At 40.8% G+C, this 17,335-nt stretch overlaps 1 protein-coding gene across 1 annotated transcript in view; it reads right to left on the bottom strand.

The window, feature by feature from the left end:
- The window catches only part of LOC149142394 (Prolyl oligopeptidase family protein), a 320,206-nt gene that overhangs the window by 213,890 nt on the left and 88,981 nt on the right, over positions 1–17,335 (bottom strand). Inside the window, exon 2 of the mRNA XM_089453124.1 lies at positions 8,074–8,252. Within this exon, the coding sequence (XP_089309250.1) occupies positions 8,074–8,252 (179 nt within the window). The remainder of the gene's footprint in view (positions 1–8,073; positions 8,253–17,335) is intronic.

Raw genomic sequence — 17,335 nt, forward strand, 5'->3', positions numbered from 1 at the left:
CCAACTGGGTTATTACGGCCACTCCCCATTCTGGAGGGGAAATGGGAGAGCATCTCAATGGACTTCATTACAGGACTTCCCATGGTGCAAGGTCGTTATTGCATATACGTGGTGGTGGACAGGTTGACGAAGTATTCCCATTTCTTTGCTATTCCTGCCAAGTATTCTGCTTCGCAGGTTGTAGAGTTGTTTTTCACAGAGGCTTTCCGGTTGCATGGTCTTCCCAAGACCATAGTGAGTAATAGGGGCAGTCGCTTCATGGGGGCTTTCTAGCAGGAGCTCCACGCTGGTGGGCACCGAGCTCACACCAAATATTAGCTACCACCCCCAGACTGATGGGCAAACCGAGATAGTTAACAAATGGTTGGAGGGTTATTTAAGGAATTACGTGACAGGGCAGCATCAAGCTTGGGTGAGATGGCTACAATTGGGGGAGTATTGCTACAATACTACCTATCACATGTCCATCGGTATGGCACATTTCCGAGCTTTATATGGATATGATGCTTTATCTTTTGTTGACCTTGTTTTTGGAGAAAGTCGGGCCCCATGGGCCAAATATTGGATACAGGAGAGCCAAAACATTCTTAAAGCTCTCAAGGATAATTTGCAAATAACCCAAAATCAACAGAAGATGTATGCAGACAGGCACAGGGTTGAGAGACAGTTTGAGGTGGGGGACTTAGTTTTCTTGCACCTCCAACCTTACAAGCAATCCACGTTGAAGCAGAAGGGGGCCGAGAAGCTACAGCCACGTTTTTATGGCCCTTATAAGGTGACCGGAGGATTGGTGAGGTGGCATACGAATTGGAGCTTCCCCCTGTGAGCAGAGTGCATAATGTCTTCCATGTTTCATGCCTCAAGAAGGTACTAGGACAGCACGTGACAGCAGCTACTGAGCTACCTCCATTGGATGATGATGGTCATCCAGTTCTTGAGCCTGAGGCTATCTTGTAGAGCTGGGAGAGGAGATTGAGGTGTAAAGTCATCAGGGACTTTTTGATCAGACGAAAGAACCTGCCCGATGAGGATGCCACTTGGGAGAGGGAGCAAATACTTCAGCATCCAGCATTGCAATTGCTTGACAGCAAGCAACATCTTAGTGGGGAGGACTGTGATATTCCCACTTAGCAATGTTGCTAAGTGAAATATCAATTTTGATCAATTTTTCAATTTTGGGTGGCAACTTAAGAAGAGTGGGGTTTGTGGCCCCACTTGCAATTTTGGGCTAAGAGGAGACTCCAACATAAGGAAACAGGGGAAATTGAATTGCTAGTGGACAATGGGGATTGTTGATTTCTGGTATCATCGGATGTGCTCTAAGTCTCAAATTTTGCAGGGAGGCTTATGCACATGTATTCCAAAGAACCCAGAAAGCATTTTGGGAAATTTCACCCACATACGGTTTTATTAAAATAATTAATTATTTTTAATGGGTCCCTAACTCTAAACTTAGGAAATTGAAATAATTAATGGGTATTAATCTAACTCTCGGTGTAACTTCTAGAAGAAGACAAGGATCAAGCAAAAATAATCATAGCCATTGGTTAGCTTCTAATCTGGGTCGTTCAATGTCAACAAGAAGATTATTTAAGGAGGCCTGAGGGTCATTTGGAAAAAACACAGAGAGTGAGTTCAAAAGTTCGCTTTTTCGAAGGAGAGCAACTGTCGAGAAAATTTTGATAGTGAGCTTTTGCAGTGACGGGCAGGGATAGTTTGGTTGGAGAATCTTCTCCTGATCCAAGTATACGTAGCAGAGAGGCGGAGAAACACCAAAGGGAGGCAGTGCAGTACCCAGGAGGGGTTGATGCTGAGCCAAAACGGCTCAAGTAGAGGCAACGCAGTCCTCCAAGCAGAGGTCAGAAAATTCGCTGTGGTTTGACGTTCTGAGCCGAGAGGGTTGACGTCAAAGCTCCAGGAGAGCAAATCGATCCAACGCTGAGGTGGCACAGTGCCTTATAGGTTGACGCAGGGGTAGCGCAGAAATAGTTGGGGACACATCAGCTGTTGGATCAGCCGAGACTCGCCGGATAGAGTGAGGTAATCTCATAAATTTCTTCTGTCAGTCATAATTCTCTCTAACTAGATTTTCGGGAGGGCATCCAAAAGTTGTATTCAAAAAACTACTGCATAATAATAAAACCCCTCAGATCTGCTACACTGGTTTTCCCACATTGGGTTTTTCCGGGGACGATTGTCCAAAAGTCATTGTGTCATTTGTGTGTATCTTTCTCTATTGTTCAGTTTCTTGTTTCAGCATATAATTTAATTGGTATAGGTTGCAGTGTATGTATTTCAATGTTTGTAGTAGGAAACTGCAAATAATTTGTTTATGTAAATCTAACAAGTAGGAGAAATATCATTAGTGTTGCAATAGGAATTCCTGGGTTTAAGGAATTTTCACATGGTATCAGTGCTAGTGCAGGTGAAGCAAGAAGAATAGTGCCAAAGAACCCAGCGCTGAGTAGAATAGGAGGTCAAAAAAGCTACAGGAGGCAGCAGTTCGAATCCCCAGAAGAGTTTGCGTAGTCCTAGCCAGGAGGGTTGAAGGTTTGAGGAAAGCCTCTCTCTAAGTGAGTCGACAAAGAGGAAGGGATTTCAAATCAAGATTTTATCGTGGTAGAGGAAGCAGCGCTAAGCCTCAATGTGAGGAAGAGCTGGTGGGACGCAGTTTTTCTACAAGTCGTTTTGTTGTGCAAAAAGACGTCAAAAGAGAAAAGAAGCACTGTGAAGGAATTGTTTCCTCAGAAGACTTCCCGCCAAGAAGTTTGTTTTCTTATTGACTGAGCTGCAGCAATAAGAAGCAAAGAGGAGCAGTTCAACAGTTTTCGTGGCAGAGATGGCAACCAGTGTTTTGAGGGATCAGGATAGATTGGACGAAGCATCCAACTATGTCATCTGGAAGTCAAGGATGTCATTCCTTCTAGATGATCATTCTCTCAAGACATATGTCGACAGCTTGGTGGTTGTGCCAGCAGATCCAGATCCGCTAAAGAAGTACCAAGCAGAAATGGCGAAGGCAAAGAGAATGATCCTCGACAGAGTGAAGGATCGTGTGGTCTGTCACATCGCTAACAGAGGGGCTGCTAAGGAGATGTGGGATGCATTGTCTACGCTATATCAGGGATCTTCCAAGCAACGAAAGATGTACTTAGAGCAGAAACTAAGATCTGCAAAGATGCAAAAGGGGGAGCGCATAGATCTGTTCCTCACGAAGCTTCAGGAGACGCGGGACGAGTTAGTAGTTGTGGGGTCTACACCTCAAGGGTCCGAGTTGGCTAGACTAGCCCTCAATTCAGTGTCAGATGAGTGACAAGTCTTTGTCGAGAGTATCCTGGGCAGGGCGACTTTGCCAAATTGGGATGGGATGTGGGCAGCTCTTAAGCAAGAGGAGCTGAGGAGAGACCTGGTCAAGTTTAAGCTTGACGGAAGCAGCAGCAGTGGGTCGAATCCCAAGGAGGAGGATAAGAATGCATACCTTGCATCAAAGGGTCACGAGGAGCAGCGGAGGCAAAAGAAGGACGTCTCGAAGATCAAATGCTTCAAGTGTGGTGAAATGGGTCACTACGCAACACAGTGTCCTCTCAGGAAGAAGCACAAATATGAAAAGCACGATCCAAAGGTTGCACCTGGGAAGATTGAGGAGGAGTTCCCCATGACAGTCGAGATACCTCCAGGAGGGAGCTAAGCTAATTTGGAGTTGTAGTTCGAAAGAGCTACAGATGGGCAGGATCCTTGAGGAGTCCACCTCTCAAATCAATACCTTGCGACGGGAGCCCAAATCAGTAGTAGCAAGATGGACTAAGTGTCAGATGGTACAGAGGAGTGTTGGAGCGACAAATGCAATGACTAGAACGCCAAGTCTAAGCAACGTAGTGCATAGTTGTAGCAATGCAGGGAGGCACAGTGTAGTAGCAACAACGCAATGGCTTTAGAGGGACAGCGTGGGACTAGCAGCAGTCAGATCTTCAGCATCGAGATGCATCTATGTTGAACATTTGTTCAGTAATTTGGGATGTTTTTCGATTGTTGATGCAGTAGCAGCAACATTTGGAGTGCTGGGGTAGTTGGCAGTCGCAGTGCTAGCAGTAGCACGAATGCAGAAATTCAGAGGGAGTTGCAGTACAGATGCAGTGTTGACAATGGCAAGGCCAGTAGCAATATAGATGCAGCATTGCACAGTGGTTGGTGGACAGCATGTCTGACATCAACAGCGCAGAGGATGATGTTATAAAGTTAGGGTGATGCTTCAGTGGGAGGCATTGCTAGAGCACATTCCTCGCTAAGAGGGAGTGTTGATTTTTTGTAGCATTGGATGTGCTCTAAGTCTCAAATTTTGCAGGGAGGCTTAGGCACATGTATTCCAAAGAACCCAAAAAGAGTTTTGGGAAATTCCACCTGAAGACAGTTTTATTAAAATAATTAATTATTTTTAATGGGTCCTTAAGTCTAAACTTAGGAAATTAAAATAATTAATGGGTACTAATCTAACTGTGAGTGTAACTTCTAGAAGAAAATGAAGATCAAGCAGAAATAATCTTAGCCATTGATTAACTTCTAATCTGGGTCGTTCAATGTCAATAAGAAGATTATTTAAGGAGGCTTGAGGGTCATTTGGAAAAAACACAAAGAGTGAGTTCAAAAGTTCAATTTTCTGAAGCAGAGCAACTGCCGGGAGAATTTCGATAGTGAGCTTTTGTAGTGAGGAGTAGGGATAGTTTGGTTGGAGAATCTTCTCTTGAGCCAAGGATATGCAGCAGAGAGGCAGAGAGACACCAGAAGGAGGCGGTGCATTACCCAGGAGGGGTTGACGCAAAGGTAGCGCAGTCCTCCAAGTAGAAGTCCGAAAATTTGTTGGGGTTTGACGTTCTGAGCCGGGAGCTCCGAGAGAGCAAATCGATCCAGCACTAAGGTGCTACAACGCCTTAAAGGTTGACGCAGGGCCCACGCAAGGGCAGTGCGGAAATAGTCAGGGACAATTGGTTCAGCTATGGATCAGCCAAGACTTGCTTGGTAGAGCGAGGTAATCTCACCAATTTCTTCTGCCAGACATAATTCTCTGTAACTAGATTGCTGGGAGGGCATTTAGAAGTTGTATTCAGGAAACTACTGCATAATAATACAAACCCTCAGATTTGCTACACCGGTTTTCCCACATTGGGTTTTTCCGAGGACAATTGTCCAAAAATAACTGTCATTTGTGAGTATCTTCCTCTATTGTTCAATTTCTTGTTTTGGCATATAATTTAATTGGTGTAGGTTGTAGTGTATGTATTTTGATGTTTGTCATAAGAAACTGCAAATAACTTGTTTATCTAAATCTAACAAGTAGGAGAAATATCATCAGTGCTGCAGTAGGAATTCCCGAGTTTAAGGAATTTTCACAGGGGCCACCCCCAAATGGAAATACGCTCCCCTTGGCTAATACACACTCATGGAGGGAAGAGAGATGAGGAGGGTCGATGTATGGGACCCACATGGGGAATTGGAGGCTCAAGGCTAAATAGGAGGTGCATTCATCATTTTGGGGACTTTTTGATCATTTGACATTTACACTTACCTAGCACGCTTGAGCTAAGAGCCAAGTCTACAAGTGTTATTGAGCACACGAGATTTTCATGCGAGAATCTCACCCTACCTTCAGTGGACTTCAAGTGCCAGCCCAAGGAGGTGATCTACACTACATTGGGAGCTAGCACGAAAGTTTATCAGGCAATTCGTGGAACTTTTCCTGCAAGTTGGGTGTTGTAAGGGAAATACGCATCACTTAGGGGAGTTGGTTGTGGAGCAAAGAAATCATTGGGTTTTCTGAGAGTGATTTTGGAAACCATTTGCTGGAGATTTGGAGTGCTAACTGGCCACGATTTTGAGGAAGTTTGTTGTGCCATTGAGTCATCACCAGGGAGTTGGGGAGAAGGTTGATTGGGGTGCTGAGCTGAACTGAGATTGGTGGAGACTTCCGGAGAGGAATTTCGTTGGATCTTACTACCATTTTGGGGACTTCAAACAGTGTTATTTCTTGGAGGGTCGATTTACCCAACAGTTGGAGAAGTGCATAGAAATTGGGGCAAATTTCGAAGGTCAGAACTAGACCAAACCCTTTCTGGGTTTTGGTGGGTTATTTGTGGGGAGACCAAGGTTAATTTTCCGGAATTTTATGAGCACTAGAGGAGGGTCAAACAGTAGATTCTTCCAACGAGTAGTGCAGTTTTCTGGGGACCAATGCAGAGCATTGAGGGGAACATCTTCCTAGCAACTGAGCAGTTATTTCCATCACCTGGGCCTTATTAGCTTGCCTTGGGAAAACCCAGGTACATACATTCTAAGCTTATATTGTATCCCCTTTGCATTATAATAAAATGGCTCAGTTTTGCGCAATTTTTTGGAGTATTTCCGAATATTTAATTTTGTGTGAAATTTTGTGTTGCATATGCTATGAATGCTTTGTTTATCAATGTTAATTTTCCTTACGGATATTACACACCCCTTGGTAGGTTGGGCTGACTTGTCACTTCAAAAAATATTTTTTTCATAATTCTTCTAGGCCAACTTGAAAACCATTTAAACATACGGAAATACCTCCCAATGCAATACAAAAATCAACACCTAATACATATATTCGACATTGATTGGAAATGGACCAGCCTAGATCTAATTTAACCAAAGGTGTATCAAGCATCAAGAGTAATCAAATCCCTAAAAAAAGAAACTCATTTTGATGGTGCAAAAACTTGTGGAATTTTTTGTTGATTTTCTAGTGCAATCAAGACTAGTACAATTTTTCAAACTGATAACCACTTCCAATGATACAATTAGACTTTTTAATGCATTCCAATCACTAGGCAGTTATACATGAAAAATATCAACAATTAATATTTCCAATAGAGCAATAGAGATCATAATAAACAATGAGACAAGAAACACCAAAATTTAGGTCAATGACCAGGGCAAACCCAAAATCTCTCTTTATGAGAGAGAGTTCAATTCATCAAAATGTGCATCAGAATATTCCAATCAAAAATTCCAACTTCTGACCTCAATAAATGCCAAGTCAAACCAGTCAAAAAATAGAGAAATAGTCAACATTGGTCCAAGTCAAAGTCTGCAACAGAGGGCCGACTTTCGGCCTGAGGTAGCTGGTCAACAGGGACCAAAATTCAGTCAAAGCACAGTCAACAAACCACAGCCAAAACTCAGTCAAATCACAGAAGCTGACCTACGGTCAACCCTCAGTCAACAAGCCAGAACAGGAGCAGTACTTCGGTCAACCTTAGTCAACAAATCAGAGATAATATTGGCCTGCAAGTTTGATCAAACATCAGCAGATAATCCCAATTCAATGCTGGTCAAACAAAAGTCAAATAGCTGGTCAACGCAGAACAAATTTTCTTCTCCTCCTCGCACGTGTGGACAGATCTCCTTCTCGTTTCAGATTGAATGGATGAGTGAGTGAGATGCCAAATGAGGTCAATCGAACTCCAATTTATGTGTGCTAGAAGGAGGGTTTTGACCATAGGGTCAAACCCATTCAATGAGTGGGGTGACTTGCCCATATGAGGCCGACTTGGTCAACATAAAAATTCATGATTTCTCCTTTAATTTTCCAGTGAAAATACCAACCGTAGCTACCAAATTTTCAACAATTTTTGCATCTCGGGGGATTTGATCCCTCACAGTGCTTAATAAATCTGGGGTTGAGATGGAACTAGGCTAGTTATTATTATAGTAATTTTTAATATGAAAAGCCGACATGACATTGTCTTTACACTTACTTATTTGCTCATGATACATCTCTCCTATATTGGGTTATAGAATGGCCCTCCAGTGCAATGACATCACATAGAAATAAAGGAAAGGGATCATAATCACTTAAATGTGCTAATTGCCAATGTAATCAGAATTCTAGCATATATTATCGTGTAGATCAATTTCTATCCTGGGCTGTGGTCCAAATGATGGAAAAAAGGACCTTGTCAGATGTCTATCATTTATAGGAGGAGCCAAGAAAAAATATATAAGTGACATGCTAAGCAATGAAAAGATGCACATATTATTTCAATACAGAAATAGTACCACCAAACTGCTCAGCCACTTCATTCAAATCGAGCAATTTCTGCTCTATTTTTCTCCCTGTAGTGAAATCAAAGCCTGAAGCAGCCCTGTTGTTCCAGCCAAATTCATCATTTGCACTTGCTAGCCTCCTGCATAAAACTGGATATGGTTTCCCTTCAACTACGCGCTCGTAGTAAAGCCTGCAGTTATAAACTTGAGAGGTAGACACATACGACTATGTTAATATCTCACACGTCTGTTTATCAAACTAATCTCCATCTAAATGGTTTGTTACTTGTGGTAAACAAAAGATCAATGTGAAAGCTTTTATTTAAAAAACAACTGCTTTGAGCCACTAGCTCCATAATTACTACCTTTTTATCTGTACTACACCTTTTCATGATGTATATCGTTTGCTATCTCAAGATTATGTATTATCACAAACATATTTCATAGCAGGTAGTTGAGAGGGAAATACCGTTCACAAATGGGTGATTTTTCCAACAATGACCATAAACATAATTTTCATCAGAAAAGTTTTTCAATCTTAAAGCATAAGCCCTGATTTCCATATAACTATCATAAATAAGATAATTTCTCTTCAAAAAAACTGACTTTTGCTTAATAGAAACTTCAGGAGGACAACCACCATTATGAGAAAAGAAAATGCCTGAAAAATTTACACCATGAGCATCATGTCATTGATAAGATTTCTGTTCAATGGGGTATATCAATCATACTGATCATGTGCAAGTAGTGAGCCTTATATATCAGCCATTTTGTATTTGAATAATGAATGCAAGATATTCCTATTAAACCCAGAAAAGAAGACAGGAGTGCAGAGAGTATTAATGTGGAACTAAATCCCAACATAGTGATATGTCACTGCAGTAAGATAATATAGTACTGTAGACATCATATAAATACCAGCAGGCCTAGAATTTGACATTCCACACGATGCACTTTTTTGGTCTAACAACATATTTGAGGGCTATCACTAAATGTCAAACATATAAAAGTACAACTTAATATAATTAAAAAACATAAATTTGATGGTGACATATCAATTAAGATCATCAAATTCCCTTTTAAGAAGCTGTATACAATGTACATACAAATGTGTATATGTGAGTGTATAATAAGTGTAACGAGGCACAATTTAAAGTGGCTGATCACAAGTTTGAATCAGATCAGCAGGCAGATGCTTTTTTCCAACTCACACCATGTCAAACTCACATCGACCAACTTTGACTTGGTCAACATGTGTTTGACTCATGAGTACCATACAGATCATGCCCAAGAACCTATAAAACAGCATTCTAGTGCGATTTTTCTCATTTTTTCAACCTGTTTCAGTGAATTTCTTCTCTGCCAGTTTACTGCAAGTGACAAACAGACCTACAAGAGGATGAAGTAACACACTTGGGGCACCCACCAACAATTGTTGGCCATCCACCAATGCTGTCAGAAATCTAGTGCATCAACAAAAGGTTTTAAATTTTTCGAGATCTTACTCAGCGACTCTTACAGACCTCTTTAAGCTTCTTTTTCACCCTTGGAGATACACCCCTACAAACTGTTTTCATCACTTATTAGCCGCTTTTTGTTATTTAGGGTTCACAGGATTATTTTTTAGAATTTTTTAGGGGTTTTTTGGGTTTTTTTCCTTTTTAGTTATTTAGGTTTTTGTTTTACTATTGTTTTTTCAGAGGTTTAAAGGCTGTGGCCTACTATTGACAGCCTTCACTGACGAATATCTATAGGCTGTTAAGTTTTTACCTTGCTGCAGCCTGCAAGCAAACTCTAAACGGCAGAAAACATTATGTTTAAACACCATGCAAATAAGCCCTAAGGGCCTAACAGCAGCAAACATTAAACCAAAACAGTGAAAATGCCAAGGAAGGACTTTGCTTCAGCTTATTGTGAAAAAATTCCAGGAAAAGCTAAGCTTCTCCATAAATTATAAAAACTTGAATATAGTGACGGCACTATTAGATTCAAATACCATCTTGACCATATTGCTGGCCATGTCATTGGTCCTTGCAAGTTGACCAAGATGTTAAACACCAAGTCAGCTTGGCCACTGATAATGTTACCGCGAAATCTAACAGGTCTTGTAGAGGGGTACTCTACAAGGCAAGCACTACACTAAGTCACAACAATGAGGTGTTGTCCACTGTCACCACATCCACTGCCCCCTGCTGCTTATGGACTTTCACCAATGGGAGTCTTCCCAGTAAATAGGTCACCTACAAGAGATATTCTAAGCGTAGAGGTCTAATGTGACACAAAAGGCTTCCAAAGAATGGCTCTACTTAGGTACAAGGATCAACCAATGAAAATAAGGCAATTTGCATTCCTTAAGGCTTAGAGAGACCTACTTGGGGCACGCTAGACCTAGGGTTTGAATAATAGCATGCAAAATGATATGGCCTAAAGTCAAGGCGCCAAGAAAACATTTCCAAACTGTGAATATTAGCAAGCTAATGACATATGAAACCTTCAAAAAGTCCTCAAGTTGAAGCTTAACCAAACTAGGGTTTCTCCTAGGGTAAATTAGTTAAGGCAAGGGAATTCAAGGCCTAAAATGGACGGATTGGCCACCAAGAATGTTGATTTTGAGGCAACCAAGACTACTCTTGATGTAGAATCCTCCCACCACCTTAGATCTTCCCTCTAAGCCAAATCGCTCCAAGCCCTAGTTGAGGCCACTTATCCTTAAGAAAGCCAAAAATAGGAGAAAAGAAGAGAGTGAAATTCAATTTATTGATACAAGAAGGTTTGACCACTAACTTGACAAGGCAAGTGCCTAGTCCTAGGGTTGATGGAGTCTATGGATGTGATCGATAAGTCAAATCTTGCAAAGGAGTAAGGATGTTTTGATGCCCTAGCACAAAACCCTAACTATTACCTTTGTGAGGGATCAATATTCACTTGGGATTGCCATTCACATTTTATTCATAAGTAATGCATACAATGAAGATATCTAGACTCTATACAATTCATCTTCAATAATAATTGGTGCAAAAGAAAAACCCTAGATTATCGAAACATTCCATACATTAGACATAAGATCAAATTTTCATCAATAAAAGGCTCACTTACAAGATAAAATGCATGAATAATCCATTCATTGATCCGAGATAACTTCTCCAATGCAAGAGCTCCAAGAAACAAAATACTCCATAGATCACATCTCTCCAAGATACAAAAAGGCTGGAATCTCCTAAGAAGGGTCGAAATAGTCGAAGTGATGATGATTCAAATGACCTGATACTCTCCTCTATTTATATGATGAGAACAAACTCTCATATTAGCCTAAAAGCCCCTAGACACAAGTTTGATCACTAAACATGCCCGAGTTACAAGCCAATTCACTAGCCCTCATCATAAATGCTCAAACAAGTCCACAAGTGTGAGCCGTTAGGCTTCTAGGGCTGACGCCATGCATGAAATAGCCTCCAAATGCCATGTCCAAGTACTATGAGATGCCAAATGTGATGTAGAAGCATGTAAAAATCAAGATTTGAGGCTTGGCCCTTTAATCCATCTCAATGGCTCCCTTCAGTCCCAAGATCTAGCTAGGGCACAACAAAGTGTTCTCCACGGGTCTCCAACTACTCAAGATGTCCATCTTTGCTCCAGCGTTGAGGGATTTCCAAGTGCTACTAGCCCTCCCTAGAATTCGAAGGTGAGAACATCCTCATTCGGGCCCTGAATTAGCTGCCATCCATCAATTGGTGCTAAGGCTGACCTGGGGGCATGCTGGGTTGAAGTGTGCCACCCTGAAGAATCATCAAATCCAATGCAAAGTGGTACAACATCCTGGGTGCAAGGAGTGCCCTAGTACATGTGTCAAGTGCAATGTTGCAAACATCAGCGTCGAGATAAAATCGGCCAAGGTCCAAAAAACCAAAAAATCCTAAAAATCAGAAAATATCAATAAAATCGACAAACATCGACTAGGCCAAAAAATCACTATTTCGTTATTTTATCGTAATAAAATCAAGATAAAATCGAGATTTTTGCAACACTAGTCAAGTGTTGTTGCTACAAGGAGGCCCAAGAGTCTCAACATTTCACTTGATAGTGCCAATATGCTTTTCTGATGGCCTGGTTATCTGTGGAAAAGTGCCCAAATTGAACCACTCAACAATCACAACACAAATTCTAGTGAAAACAACCAATCATTAGGGACAACAATCATTATTGCATCTAAGTGAACAAAGCTTGAGTTTCATGGGCTATTTAATACTTCATATAAGGATCTCTTTCCAACATCAGGTCTTCGAACTTGTAATGGTGTTTTCTCCCTAGGTAAGAATGGCTAAAGGACAATCCTATTAGGCGCTTCCAACCCCCCAAGGGGAGGTAACACTTCCTCAGTCCTTCCTTCAACTGATAGGTGTTAGTGAATGATAGTGATGGTATGGAGGGGTACGACTTCCTAACCAAGTGCCATGGTCAAAGGGACTGCCTGATTGGGGTATCAAAATCTTGAGTGTTTTGATGCGAGGGGGGAGCATTCGTAGATAAATGGGTTACCAACTCGACATTTGCTTCTCCACCCCTCTGGTGTGCCTTTTACTTTTTCTTGATTTTTTCTTTCAATCACAACCCATAGCTCAAGGGTTTGAGTTTGCATTGAATGATGTGTGTTGAAAAATGTGTAACTAAGTTCGGTCTTCATTAGTATGAAATGTATTATTGTAAATGTAAAATGAAAACAAATAATTATTATTATTGAAGCATGGGTTTCATGCTCAAGTTCTTTTATTTTATAGGTCAAGCACCCATTGGGTGCTTCTAGGGTTTGTCCTAGGTATAAGAGTCATTGTCATATATGGAAGACCCTATGGGCACATTGTAAATTGCAAAGGAAATTTTATTTTGCCTTGAAAGTGTCAAAATACCTCCAAGATCAAGTCCGCTTGATAAGCTTTCAAGTTAGCCTATATGAAGAGCCACATCCACCCTTGAGGAAGCCTATATATAAGAGGAGCTTGTCCTCCATTTGAACAACTCACTTTTTCATCTCCTATGTGAAGAAGACAGAAGGAAAGGAAGTTGAAGAAAGAAGTGCGAAGAAGAGAAGGTTGAAGAAGTCGAAGTGTTTTGGTCTTTCTATATTCTTCTGGAAGTGTGAAGTTAGGGTTTATGTGCTGGGATAGTCTGGGGTTCGATTTTGGAAGCAAGAGAGAAGGGAAGGCAAGCGAAGGTCTCTTCGAGCATCTTACTAGCCCTAGGACTCAAGTCAAGGCAAGTGAAGTCAAAAGGAAGGTTGTTAGAGGGAGATCGAAGTCTCCTAGAGAAGCAACAGCAGCTGCAGCAACTGCTGGGAAGCAGAATTTCAAATCTACCGGGAGTTCAAAGATATTGCAGCAGGAGGTCGTGGAAGACTTGATCTTGGAGGGTATTTCTCTGAGTCTAGGGCATGGTATTCTTCAATTGAAAGATCTAAAAGATAAGAAGAGATTTTTGGGATTTCCCCTCAAGAGGAGGGGTTTTGGCCCTGGCTTGCAACTTATATACTGTCACTGTTCTTACTGTTTTGGTAGTTGTTTGATGTATTGCACATTGGAATAATAACGAACATAGCTAATAAGTAAAAGGTAACACAAACATTTATCAAGTAAAGAGAATTAACATATTCATTGCCCTATTGAATTCTCAACATGGTATCGGAGCTTTGGTTCTCTAAGGGCATCATGAAGAGCTCCTCTACAATGATGAATTTCATCAAGAAGATTGCAAGCCATATAAAGAAAGGTACCAAGGAAGCATGGATTCTCTTATTTTCTTCAAAGAAGGCATCAATCAATGAAAGGGATGAAGGTCTCTTTTCGGCTCTCTCTAGTACATTCCAAGACGAAGACATCTAGGTAATTGATAGTGGTGCATCTAGGCACATGACTGGTCACTCCAACCAATTGAAGCCCTTATCAAAAGGAAAATTCAAACATGACTGGTCACTCCAACCAATTGAAGCCCTTATCAAAAGGAAAATTCACTTACTCTGTGGAACTTGGAGACAACAAAAGCTATCTGGTGAAGGACACTGGATCAACTTCCATAAAACTCAAGGATGGAAGCAACATCCACCTCAACAACATTATATTTCTTCCAGGTTTGCACAAAAAAGCACTTTCTATTTCAAGTTTAGAAGATAAAGGAGATAGAGTAGCCTTCATTGATGGAAAGGTAGTTGTTTGGGGAAAGGACTCAAGCATAGATCAAGCTAAAGTTATTGGTATCCGAGAAGAAAGGCTTTACAGATTAATATCTACTGTAAACCAAGCCCTAATTCACACTGAGATTAGTCCATGTGAACTTTGGCATCGAAGCTTTAGTCATCCACATTTCAAAATTCTTCCAACTTTAAATTCCATAGTAGATGGAATCCCAAATCTAAAGGAAGATCATGAAGGTGTCTGCAAGGGATGTGCACTGGGTAAGAATACTAAGAGACCATTTGGAAGCAGTGCTTCGCAATCAAAAGAAATCTTGGATCTTATCCACTCTAATGTATGTGGCCCAATGGCTCCAAAATCACTTGGAGGCCATCTATCCTATGTCACATTCATAGATGATCATTCAAGAAAGACCTAGGTTTACCTAATGAAAACCAAGGATGAAGTACTTATAAAATTTCAAGAATTCAAAGCTAAAGTGGAGAACCTTACAGAGAGAAGAATCAAGATACTAAGATCTGATAATGGAGGAGAATATACATCTAAAGAGATTATAGCATTTTGTAAGAAGTTTGGGATTAAGAGGGAGTTGGTAGTCCCATACAATCCTGAACAAAATGGAGTCGCAAAAAGAAAGAACAGATCCATTGAAGAAAGTGTAAAAGCAACATTATGCGATCAAGATCTACCTAAGTTTTTGTGGGGAAAGGCAACTAAGACAGCGGCCTACATTCAAAATCGATGTCCTCATAGATCTCTAGACAACAAAACTCCGGAAGAAGTGTTCACTGGGAAGAAGCCATCTGTGGATCATCTCTAAATCTTTGGGTGTCCTGTGTATATTCATATACCAAAGGACAAAAGAAAGAAGCTGGATCCTTCCAGTATAAAGGGGACTTTTGTTGGGTATAGTAACTCATCAAAGGCCTATAGAATCTATATGAGAGATGGACATCACATTGAAGTTAGTCGTGATGTCATATTTGATGAGAGTATAGCATTCAAGAAATCAAAAGAAACTTCTTTAGATTCTGATGACAAAGAACTTCTGATATTTGAGGAAGAAGTTCACAAGGGAGGAGAAGGATCACACCAGGAAGAATAAGGGCCAAGTGAACCTGTTCAACCCGTGGTCATTCCTGAAACAAGGGAAAGACCTAATTGGTTGAAATCTACACTACTGGATGCAAAAGGTCATGGGGCAGCACAAGGATCATTTAGAGAAAGTAAGAGACCCAAGAAGTATCCTGGGTATGATGCATACATGACAAAATTAATAGAAGCAGAACCATTCACCTTTGAAGAGGTTGTAGAACATCAGGAATAAAAGGATGCCATGAATGAAGAATATCAATCTATAATGAAGAATGGAGTTTGGGAAATCGTACCTAGGCCCGAAGATAAATCTGTGGTTACTTCCAAGTGGATCTATAATATCAACCATGCAGCTGATGGAAGTATAGATAAGTATAAAGCAAGATTTGTGGCTAGAGGATTCTCTCAACTTGAAGGCATTGACTATGAAGAAACATTTGCTCCAATAGCAAGATATACAATGATTCGATCATTAGTCTCTCTGGCAGCATCGATGGGATGGAACATCCACCAAATGGATGTCAAGACTGCATTTCTGAATGGCACTATAGATGAAGAAGTCTATATAGAACAACCCTTGGGATTTGAAGTCAAAGATAGGAAGGCATATGTTTGCAGATTGAAGAAAGCATTATATGGCCTCAAGCAAGCACCAAGGGCATGGTATGCTAGAATGGATCAATACCTATAGAGAAAAGGCTTCACAAAATGTTTTGCTGACTCAAACCTTTATATTAAGGTTGTAAACAATGAACCTACAATTATTCTTCTGTATGTAGATGATCCTCTCTTGACAAATGTTGAAGGTTGAATTGAAGAATGTAAAAAGCAACTGGCAGCAGAATTTGACATGAAGGATCTTGGGCTAATGCATTACTATTTGGGACTAGAACTCTGGCAAGGACCAAATGAAATCTATTTGGGTCAAGGAAAGTATGTGATCAAGATTCTAAAGAAGTTTGACATGATGGACTATAAAACTATGACCACTCCGATGATCGCAAACTTTAGAGACTAAAGAGTTCTGAATCAAGCCCTGTGGATCCTTCCAGTAATAGACAACTTGTTGACTCATTGATGTACTTGGTGAATACTCGACCAAACATATGTTTTGCAGTAAATGTACTCAATCAATTCCAAGTAGAGCCAAAGCATGATCATTGGATAGCAGGAAAGCATATTCTAAGATATCTACAAGTAACCATTAACTATTATCTGAAGTATGATAGAAGGAATGATGTCCAATTAATTGGGTATACAAATTCCCACTAGGGAGGCAGTGAACAAGATGGAAGAAGCACTACAGTAGGATGTTTCAGTTTGGGATCCTCCATGGTCTCATGGATGAGCAGAAAGCAAGACACTGTTGCTTTGAGTAGTGTTGAGGTTGAATATGTTGCAGCATGTGAAGTAAGCAGGGAAGCAATATGGTTAAGGAAGCTGCTATCCGACTTGTTTGAAGGACCGATGAACCCCACAATGATATTTTGTGATAACACTAGTTGTATTCGTTTGTTTGAGGACCCAGAGTTTCATGGGAAGACAAAGCATATCAACAACAAGTATCACTATATTCGAGAGCTAGTACAAAATGGTGTGTTGCAGCTATGGTATATCTCCACTGATGAGCAAGTAGCTGACATATTGACGAAATCACTTCCAAACAAGGAGCTTGTATACTTAAGGGACAAGTCACAAGCTTGGTTTGGTGGATTTGTCCTCCCTAATTGAGAGGGAGAGATAGACACGACATTCTTGTCTTCACTTGGGAAAAAAGAATGGAGGATTGGGTAACCAGCTCGCATTCGATACTCTTTGAGAATGTGGTAGGGCCAATGTTGCATGAAGCGGGAGCGAAGCGGGAGCGCGGAAGCGGAAGCGGAAGCGCGGAAGCGTCATTTTCCAAAAATCTAGGAAGCGAAGCGTCCGCGGAAGCGTCTGCTATATATATATATTTTTTTATATTTTTTTGCATTTATACTCAAAACAAACATCCC

Source organism: Pinus tabuliformis, chromosome X, assembly GCF_031772625.1.
Source record: "Pinus tabuliformis cultivar Carrire ecotype Pingquan chromosome X, CPIR1, whole genome shotgun sequence".
Taxonomy (NCBI): Eukaryota; Viridiplantae; Streptophyta; class Pinopsida; order Pinales; family Pinaceae; genus Pinus; species Pinus tabuliformis.